The sequence below is a fragment of the Salvelinus fontinalis genome, unplaced genomic scaffold (genome assembly GCF_029448725.1).
Source record: "Salvelinus fontinalis isolate EN_2023a unplaced genomic scaffold, ASM2944872v1 scaffold_1328, whole genome shotgun sequence".
Classification (NCBI taxonomy): domain Eukaryota; kingdom Metazoa; phylum Chordata; class Actinopteri; order Salmoniformes; family Salmonidae; genus Salvelinus; species Salvelinus fontinalis.
The window spans coordinates 35,259-46,220 of NW_026601537.1; the positions used below are offsets into that span (position 1 = coordinate 35,259).

The following is a 10,962-nucleotide window of genomic DNA, read 5'->3' on the forward strand; positions in this document are numbered from 1 at the left end:
TGTTCACAGGAGAGCCCACCTGCACTCAGCTGGTCAGGTGCCTTAACAGGAAAAGGATATGACATCACACAGGGAGAAAGGCAGGAGCAGTGGTGCCCTGTATGTCCAAGGTGTCTCTGGGCCAGATGACTGTAAAATAACTTTGTGACCACTGCTGAGGTAAAAAAAAGGCCATACAAATTTGGTTGATTGATTGTATAAATAGAAGTCCTACTACCAGTCAGGTAGGAAGTAGCAGTGAAGTCCTATTACCAGTCAGATAGGAAAAAGCAGTGAAGTCCTATTACCAGTCAGGTAGGAAGTAGCAGTGAAGTCCTATTACCAGTCAGGTAGGAAGTAGCAGTGAAGTCCTATTTCCAGTCAGGTAGGAAGTAGCAGTGAAGTCCTATTACCAGTCAGATAGGAAGTAGCAGTGAAGTCCTACTACCAGTCAGGTAGGAAGTAACAGTGTCAACACTGCCAAGTGGCTGGGATGTCCTCCACTGAGTCCACAGTCCTCTCCACCACAAACACCATCTGTTGTCTGCACACCTCTGACCAGATCAAATCAAATGTTATTGGTCTCATACACATATTTCTCTGATGTTATCCCTGTTGTATTGAAACAGTGGTGTAATATCTAACAATACAAAACAATACATGCAAATCCCCACAATTTATTTCAAGGATGAAGAAATATAGAAATAGTAGAACGAGCAATGTCAGAGTCTGGAATATAAATATATATACCGGTACAGTTAGTTTACAATGTATATGATGGTGTGCATAGACATTATGGACTGTATATGAATATAAAAGGTGTGTACAGTAGTAGTTATATAGGATGAGCCTTGACTAGAATACAAGGTGGAGTACTGGGTGGTAGACGGCAGTGTAACAGTGACTAAAGTTCAGGGCAGGATACTGTGCGGAGGCTGGCTAGAGGTGATTATTTAACAGTCTGATGATCTGGACATAGACCACACATTAACCACACAATAAGCATTGTGGTGGCAGCATCATGTTATGGGTATGCTTGTCACCAGCAGGGACTGGGGAGTTTGTCAGGATCAAAATAAATATGAAAGGAGCAAAGCCCAGGTAAAAAGTTTGAGGAAAACCCACCTCAGTCTTCTGAGAACCTGTTTCAATCACACCTGTTGTGAGTTTTTTTTTATAAGGTATGACTTTACTCACATAACATTTTGGATGGTTAATCAAGCAAAATACAGCCTAATTATTTTCCCCTCAGGAAGCTCCGGTAAACAGTGGTTGTAGTACACTGCTGCCACCACCAGTCCTGGAGGGCATTTTGACTTTTTTCCAAATATCACTTGATTATCAGAGGGATGTATTATGACATCATATAGAACTACTCAGACATTCCAAATATCACTTGATTATCAGAGAGGTGTATTATGACATCAGATAGAACTACTCAGACATTCCAAATCAGGCTTCATCCATATCATGAAGGTGGACATTGATCCAACCATTTCAAAAGTAATGACGGGGCTGATGGAAACAGGATATGCCTGTACACTTTTATAAATGCAGACAGATGTTAGTTCGTTTGACATCGTGGGGTCTTTTTGTGTCAGTAAAAATGTATAAACGAGAAATGGAGGTGGAAACACCTTTATGAGCAAATATTTATATACTAACCATTACATCTTAGTTAACTTGGAGTCACGTGATGATATGGTGTGTGGTCCTCCCTCTACGACCTGGGAACACATGCAGTTTATTAGGCTACAGATGAAATAAGTAAAGAACTTCACAGGGTGGTGAAACTGCATGTGATGAGCTTGATGCTCCTTTCCAATACATTTGGATGGTCTTATTCTGGTGACATGATGATTGATGCTTGGTTGCCAATTGACAAATAATTTTGCTCTCATCCATAATAATCTCATTGTGTATGTAGCCTACCATCACTGTATATGTGAGCTGCTGACTACAGTGCACGGGACAAGAGGACATTTTCTATTTCACGCAACAGTTTGACCCCAGGAAAGTCAAACAAAGAACTCTTCATTGAGACAATGATAAACAGCAATCTGTGGGAGAGTTGTGGTGGATATTATAAAATAAGGATCTGCTGGAGTCCAAGTCAAACCAAGATTCTTTATTTCTGAGCTCAGAGAGAATAACAGAGTTACACAGCGCAGTGTAGACAGTTTGAATTCCTGAAGCATTGGGTGATGAGCACATTTCTTTATAGTTTCCTGTTCCTGGGAGGGACTCTATTCATACAAGGATGCAGGTGCAGCTGGTTTGCAACGCAGGATGATACTCCCAGGAGCAGGAGATTATAATAGGTCAGTTTCACAAGGTTAGTCTGTGGTGGTTAATTTCTGTATTACCAAATGTGGAGAGACAAAGTTCACACACCAATCAGAGTTATACTTAAAAACTTCACACACCAATCAGAGTTATACTTAAACTACATCTTTAATAATAAGATCTTTGCAATGACTTTCAACAATTCACTATTTCTAATGAACCGTTGAGAGTGGCAACACAATGGCTACTGAGATCTTTTATAGCAAAGATCCACCCCCCTAGTCGACATAACAAACCACAGATATTAGGAACAGTTCACAAAGTGAGACTTTATAATGAGAAAGGAGTTTCCCGTAGCCAGATAGCATTCGCTATAATTTATCATTCAGTTTGGTCCCTAAGACGAGGTTCTAATCTCGTTCCTGGTACTTCATAGCACAAAAACACCAACTCATCCAATGGCATAACTCAATTGTCAACTCTAGATACCCCCATCTCAAGTAAAACCCCTTCTTGACCCCACTCCTGGACACGCTCACTGAGGGGAGTGAGCCTCTAGGTCATACACTATCCCAGGATAAGTGCAACATCAGAGAGGACATACAATGGTTCCAGACACTGCCATACACCTCCCCCCAATGCCAAAGGAGGGAGTGACTTGCGCACAGACATTGTGGAAACCAGTAAGTGGTTCCCCATAAATCACACCATCCCTTCACATAGTTTAACAGATACATTCACATTTGAAGACAATGTTCCCTCCTGTCCTCTTCCCTTCCTGATATTCTGCATAGCACCAGGGACATGTAAAAGACAAGCCTGACCTCTCCCCTCTCTGGGCCCCAGGTGACTGAGCCCCAGCTGAGGGAAGAAGTGCAACTGCCAACACCAGAGTCCGAACGGATTCATTCTAATAACAAGTATATCACATCAGCATATTATGCAGATAAGAGATCTTAATTATCTATGTTACCCAACTAATTCTGATTCATCCACCAGATTATAATAGGACAGTTTCACAAGGTTAGTCACATACTCAGATATGTGGACACATACAATTAACATTTTGCATTACAGAGTCTGTGAACATTTTCATTTCATTAAATCATCAGTGGGCCAACATTGCAAATGTAAACAACGGAACAAATGCATCACATCCAAATATCACTTGATTATCTGCAGTGCTGGAGGAATGACACACAGATAAACACACACACAGTGTTAGAGTTTAAAAACGAACCATTTAAAACAGAAGGAATCTGACCAACTCTATATTCAAACTCCATATTCAAACTCCATATTCAATTCATGTTTTCTAATAAAAACATACAAATATATGTTTTAGTATACTTTGTACAATTCAAGTTCATATGGTAAAAACAGGTAATCATTATCAGTCAACAATATAAGACAGCAAGTCCCCTGTGTGTATTCTCTCATGCCATTTCAGCTCCCCCGGCTGGTTGAAACACTTTCCACACTGGGAGCAGTGGTAAGGCTTCTCCCCTCTGTGTATTCTCTCATGTTCATTCAGATAACCTTTCCGGCTAAACCGCTTTCCACACTGGGAGCAGTGGTAAGGCTTCTCCCCTGTGTGTATTCTCTCGTGTCGATTCAGGTTCCCTAAATTGTTAAAACCCTTTGCACACTGGGAGCAGTGGTAAGGCTTCTCCCCTGTGTGTATTCTCTCATGCCGTTTCAGCTCCCCTGGCTGTTTAAAACACTTTCCACACTGGGAGCAGTGGTAAGGCTTCTCCCCTGTGTGTATTCTCTCGTGTCGATTCAGGTTCCGTAAATCGTTAAAACTCTTTCCACACTGGGAGCATTGGTAAGGCTTCTCCCCTGTGTGTATTCTCTTGTGTTGTTTCAGGTCCCATAATCGGTTCCATCCCTTTCCACACTGGGAGCATTGGTAAGGCTTCTCCCCTGTGTGTATTCTCTCATGCCGTTTCAGCTCCCCTGACTGTTTAAAACACTTTCCACACTGGGAGCAGTGGTAAGGCTTCTCCCCTCTGTGTATTCTCTCATGTTCATTCAGATTACCTTTCTGGTTAAACCGCTTTCCACACTGGGAGCAGTGGTAAGGCTTCTCCCCTGTGTGTATTCTCTTGTGTCGTTTCAGGTCCCATAATCGGTTCCATCCCTTTCCACAGTGGGAGCACTGGTGTCGTCTTGCTGGTTTGGACATCCCTGGCTCTGGTTCCTCTGAGTCTGGTCTTTCTCCTGCCAAAGACAGTGTGTTTTTAAAAAATAGAGACCTGAATGAAACCTCCACATGATAAACCAACCTTGCTATGAGGGCAAATCCTAATCAGATCCCTCAATAACCTGAGGCCAGTTTTAACAATCTTAGTGTGATTTTAAAATAAATGTAGAGCTTCCTGGTAATTACTGATATGTTTACATTACTTATTTTACTCATCCTGTTTTACCAGTCCGAACACAAAAAAACTAAACAGTTCTAGGACACAGACGTCGCTGGATTCCAATTGAGCAGGTGGTTCTAAATATATAACTTTCATAGCTGTTCTAAATATATAACTTTCATAGCTGTATGATACAGAATGCGACCTACACACTTCCTTAACCTGTCTAGGACAGGGGTTCCTCTAGCGCCACTCCTCCCACATTCCACTGAAAAGGCAGAGCGCGAAATTCAAAAAAAATATTTTTTTAATATTTAACTTTCACACATTAACAAGTCCAATACAGCTAATGAAAGATAAACATCTTGTGAATCCAGCCAACATGTCCGATTTTTAAAATGTTTTACAGCGAAAACACCACGTATATTTATGTTAGCTCACCACCAAATACAAATATAAAAGCACAGACATTTTTCAGAGACCAAATTGAAATACCTAAATACTCATCATAAAACATTTATGAAAAATACATGGTGTACAGCAAATTAAAGACAAACATCTTGTGAATCCAGCCAATATTTCCGATTCTTTAAGTGTTTTACAGCGAAAACACAATATAGCATTATATTAGCTTACCACAATAGCCAGAAACACAAGACATTTACCAGCAGCAAAAGCTAGCGATCGTAACAAACCAGCAAAAGATATATAATTTTTGACTAACCTCGACAAGCTTCATCAGATGACAGTCCTATAACATCAGGTTATACATACTTATGTTTTGTTCGAAAATGTGCATATTTAGAGCTGAAATCAGTGGTTATACATTGTGCTAACGTAGCATCTTTTTCCCAGAAAGTCCGGATATTTTTAGGACACACCTATTCTGACCAAATAACTATTCATAAACGTTACTAAAAAATACATGTTGTATAGGAAATTATAGATACACTAGTTCTTAATGCAATCGCCGTGTTAGAATTCTAAAAATAACTTCATTACGACATCCAGCTTACGTTATGGCGAGAGAGTGCCCAAAATCTGGGCGCAAACTAGTAGTACACATGTACGACAGATATATGAAATAGCATCATAAAATGGGTCCTACTTTTGATGATCTTCCATCAGAATGTTGTACAATGGGTCCTTTGTCGGGAACAATCGTTGTTTGGTTTTAGAATGTCCTCTCTGCAGTCAATTAGCACGGAAAGCTAGCAAAGTGGCGCGAAGCTCTCATTCGTGAACAAACGCAGACAAAGCAACACGCCTAACGTCCCGAAAAAATTTCAATAATCTAATAAAACTATATTGAAAAAACATACTTTACGATGATATTGTCACATTTATCAAATAAAATCAAAGCCGGAGATATTAGTCGTCTATAACGACAGCTTTTCAGAAGGCAATACCAGGTACATTCTCAAGCGCGCTCCAGAAAACAGGAAACTGGTGTCACAACCACAGACCACATATAACGCCGCCAGCCAAGGACCTCCACATTGTCTGAGACCAGCCACCCGACTTGTATTTCTCTTTGTAACGAAGCCCTTTTGTGGGGAAAACCTCATTCTGATTGGCTGGGCCTGGCTCCGCAAATGGGTGGGCGTATGCCCTCCAGGGCCCACCAATGTCTGCGCCCCTGCCCAGTCATGTAAAGTCCATAGATTAGTGCCTAATTTATTTATTTACAATGACTGACTTATATGAACTGTAAATCGTTGAAATTGTTGTTTATATTTTGGTTCAGTATACACACACGTGCATTCGTTAAGTATTCAGACCCCTTCACCTTTTCCAAATGTTGTTATATTTCAGCATTATTCTAAAATTGATAAAATTGTTTTCCCCCCCCAATGTAAACAATGGAGCAAATGCATCACATCCAAATATCACTGTACTATCTGTAGTGCTGGAGGAATGACACACCCAGATAAACACACACACAGTCAGAGTTTAAAAAAGGACCATTTAAACACATGGAATCTGATCTACTCTATATTCAAACTGACAGACTCCATATTCACTTCATGTTTTCTCGTAAAAACATAAAATATATGTTTAAGACTACTTTTTACAATTCAATATGGTAAAAACAAGTAAACACATTCTCAGTCAACAATATAAATTGGAGCACTGTGTATGTTCTCTAATGAATTTTAAGTCAATGTGATGTGAAACATGAATTTACACACGAGGAGAAGTAATTATTCTCCCGTGTGGATTCTCACATGACGTTTAAGTGACCGTGATGAGTAATATGTCTTCCCACAGTCTGAGCATTTGCAAGGGTTCTCCCCTGTGTGCAGTCTCATGTGTTCTTTCAGCTTTTCTGAATGGTTAAAACGCTTTCCGCAGTGGGAGCAGCGGTAAGGCTTTTCCCTTGTGTGTATTTGCTTATGAGCGTTCAGCTTTCCTGACTCTCTGAAACGCTTTCCACAATGGGAGCAGTGGTAAGGCTTCTCCCCTGTGTGTATTCGCTCATGAGATTTCATGTTTCCTAACTTGTTAAAACTCTTTCCACACTGGGCGCAATGGTGTGGCTTCGCTCCTGTGTGTATCCTCTCATGTCTTTTCAGGCTTCCTAATTTGGTAAACCTAGTTCCACACTGGGAGCAGTGGTAAGGCAACTCCCCTGTGTGTATTCGCTCATGAGCTTTCAGGCTTCCTAACTGGTTAAAACTCTTTCCACATTGGGAGCAGAGGTGTCGTCTTGCTGGTTTGGACATCTTTGGTTCCTCGAAGTTTGGTTTTCCTCCTGCCAAAGACAGTGTTTATTTAAAGAGAAACCTGAATGAAACCTCTTCATGATAATGCTGCCTTGTATGAGGTGTCATGACCGTACCGATTATCTCTCACCCCCAACTTAGGAGAGATCTAGGGGTATGAAGATGTGGGGGGGTTTTGACCCCTCACACCCATTGTAAATCTTAGGCAACAGACAAAATTCTTTTGTCCTCTCACTATGGAGAACCGGCCTCAGAACATTAAACATGGAATAAATGGACTTTGGAACAATGGTTTCCGTCAGCCACAATGGTTGTAATGACGATAGATGGAATATGAAAATGTATGTCATTTTTGTTTTGTTATTAAAGGTTAAAGGACGACGTCATTATGAAAACATTGTAACTTTAAGAGTTTTCCTAGTATATGCTTGATGTTTATACATTGTACGTTGTGTGGAAAATGTTCAAATCAAAGAGAATGTTTTGGTAAAGATGAAATGTGAAGTTAGTTGTCTAAAATTGGATTTGAGTAAAATCTAGACCTTGCCTCATAACTTGGTAGGCCCAGAGAATTGCCCTAAAGGCCGTTACGCCCACATCTGACCCGAGGGTATAAGACATGTGAGTTAAGAATTAACATATCAGACTAAGTGACCCGAGCTGCAGCAAAGGTCTGAGTAGTCAACGAACCCAAAACACAACACGAGGTTGAAGACAAAGGAATCCTTTTCTTCTCAAGCTATGGATGAATAGCTGCATCTAAGCGGGTGAATTCAAGCCGGACCACCAGGTCTCAACCCCCCATCGAATCGTGGTATCTACACTGTTTTCATTCCTACGCCGTGAGCCCTGAGCTACAGGGCTGGCTGTCCTCAGAAGAATACTTTCAGAACAAGGGTGAGGAATCAGACCACTAAGCAAAAAGGACACTGACATCGTGAGGACAACCAGAGAGTTGCACCCGAGAAGTGCGTCATTTCTTGAAGCCTAAACGGCCCACGCGGAGAGACCCACAGCGGAGACCTTCAACACGTAAGTACATAATTATATTCTGACCCATAAGTGCGGCAGTTCGGGGCAAGGTTAGGGTTCAAATAAGCATAGCTGTCAAATGCACCCAAAGGGATATTTCTCTCGTGTACCTTTTCTTTTTCTCTCTTTTAAATCCCCATTTTGGGGAACACGCGTCAGAGTGTGTTGGCCCGTTGTACTAAGTTCTAATCAACAGCCTAGACTGTGTTTTTGTTTATGCGTATCTTCTATTATCATTTTAGCTTTCTAGTAAATAAATAGTCAACTACAATTGGTGTGGTACGAACTCATTGGTGGGACTCGGGTTTGTGCAGATTCCTGGATTATGCGACGTTCACAATGAGACTGTAGAGGAAATTGATTAATTAGCGACTGTTGTCAAATCGATATTCTGATATTATTTGAGGTAATTTGGGAAATAGAAACTCAATAAAACTAATTTTCCCATGGTGCCCAGGTTAATGAGTTAATAATTGTCTGATTCATTTAATCACGCAATTATAAACCGTTAATCATTCGATGAGCAGCAGTCGTCACATTAACTAATACAACGTCACAACATATTGGCACCCCGTGGGAGGCATTGAAGATAAAACTATGGCCGCACTTTTGGGTTAATTCCATACCAATTGTGTAGCAAGATACATATATACCATTAATAGCTATAGGCAGGACTGGTGTGGGAGAAGCGTGTGTGTGTCGTTCCATTTCACCCAGATACTGGTCGGGAGAGAACCACCCCTGTGGTACATCTGACGAATGTCAGTGTGTCGGAGGGTCTACTGAATGCTACGTGCTAGGGCATATGTACCAGCCGATGTAGACATTCTGAGAATAATACTAGTGGACCAACTAGTAGGTCACTTTCAAGAGTGATCTGACTCGGTCATAAGCAATTCCTAGAGCAGAGGACATATGAGCCAGCCATTACGGAAATTTGAGTAGATATATTCGTTTGACCGAAGCCATTATCTTTCTACCTCTCGCATTTGGTAAAGTGAAGAGTTTAAGGGTTGAACGTGAGACGTCACCTAGTAAACCCGTTCCCTTGTTGGGGGGAACTTCCCTTGCGCGGCGAAGTGGAAGGAAAGCTAAGCATTGCGCCAGATCAGCCATTTTTGTTTTCCCCTTTGTTCATAGTGAATTCCCGCGCCGGGCGGGAATCATGTGAGATCTCAGCTTGCGCTATCAGTAACCTCTGGCGAAGAATCGCCAGTCATTTTTCATGAAATAATTCAGGTCACGCTGTAGGATATCAAACCAGTCTCAACTGATTGGATATCATTGTCTCATTCAATTTAATACATACATTAAATTGCTACACTACCTTTCCAGGTTGGTTATTGGAATAATACACACACTAATGTCTTCTAACCAATGAGATGGTTAAACTTTTCCACATTAACTTAGATATAACAACTATTTCAGGTTAATTAAAGCTAATACCTTTAGCATATACAGGGTTGACAAATCATTCAAATTGATTAATAGATTAAATCCGTTTTACCAGTTCAATGGTGTTTAAGGAGACCTTTTAACAGCATTGTGAAATTCCACCTTCACTGATACCTTGGCGATTTTAGCTTGTGTTAATAGAGACCTCCGGTGGAGAAGAATCGGCAATAATTACTTTTAAAAAATTCAGGTTACGCTGTATGATATCAAACCAGTCTCAACTGATTGGATATCATTGTCTCATTCAATTTAATACATACATTAAATTGCTACACTACCTTTCCAGGTTGGTTATTGGAATAATACACAAACTAATGTCTTCTAACCAATGAGACATAGTTAAACTTTTCAATGTTAACTTAGCGATAACAACTCTTTCAGGTGAATTAAAGTTAAAATTCCCAAATAGCCTATACAGGTTAGATTTATCATTAAAACCGATTTAATCAATCAAATCTGTTTTGGCAAGTTCAGTAATAACCAACTCGCATTACTGACTCAGTCTTGATGATTCATTGACATTTACAAACTGAGTTAAATCGTGTTTGCAGCCTCCAACTCAAAAACCCAAATATTACGTAAAGTGAAATAACTGATCATCATAAAACGAGCAATCCATCAGATGTGTTTCCACCCATTCCCCCTCTAATCAGTGGACCTTCACCCACGGAAAGATTGATCACTGACCTCAGCAACGATGCAAATCCTAACTATGCCGAGGGGCTGAAAATGTTAGATAAGCGAGAAAAATGCAGACATTGTGACAGACGCTCTCCAAAATAGACCATCAGGCGGAGGCCTTGTGAAGGTTCTCTCCAGTTTAGCCCTCAACTATGGCCACCAGCAGAGATGGACAGTGCACCAGTACCTCAGTGGCCACCAGCAGAGATGGACAGTGCACCAGTACCTCAGTGCCCACCAGCAGAGATGGACAGTGCACCAGTACCTCAGTGCCCACCAGCAGAGATGGACAGTGCACCAGTACCTCAATGCCCAGCAGCAGAGATGGACAGTGCACCAGTACCTCAGTGCCCAGCAGCAGAGATGGACAGTGCACCAGTACCTCAGTGCCCAGCAGCAGAGATGGACAGTGCACCAGTACCTCAGTGCCCACCAGA

General features: G+C 41.1%; 1 protein-coding gene across 1 annotated transcript; it reads right to left on the minus strand.

Moving 5' to 3' along the window:
• Nucleotides 1–2,092: 2,092 nt before the first annotated feature.
• LOC129848999 (zinc finger protein 239-like) lies at nt 2,093–10,945 on the minus strand. Its single transcript, XM_055916081.1, has one exon. The coding sequence runs from the start codon at nt 4,451–4,453 to the stop codon at nt 3,659–3,661; it is 795 nt and encodes a 264-aa protein (XP_055772056.1). The 5' UTR covers nt 4,454–10,945; the 3' UTR covers nt 2,093–3,658.
• Between the last annotated feature and the right edge of the window lie 17 nt (nt 10,946–10,962).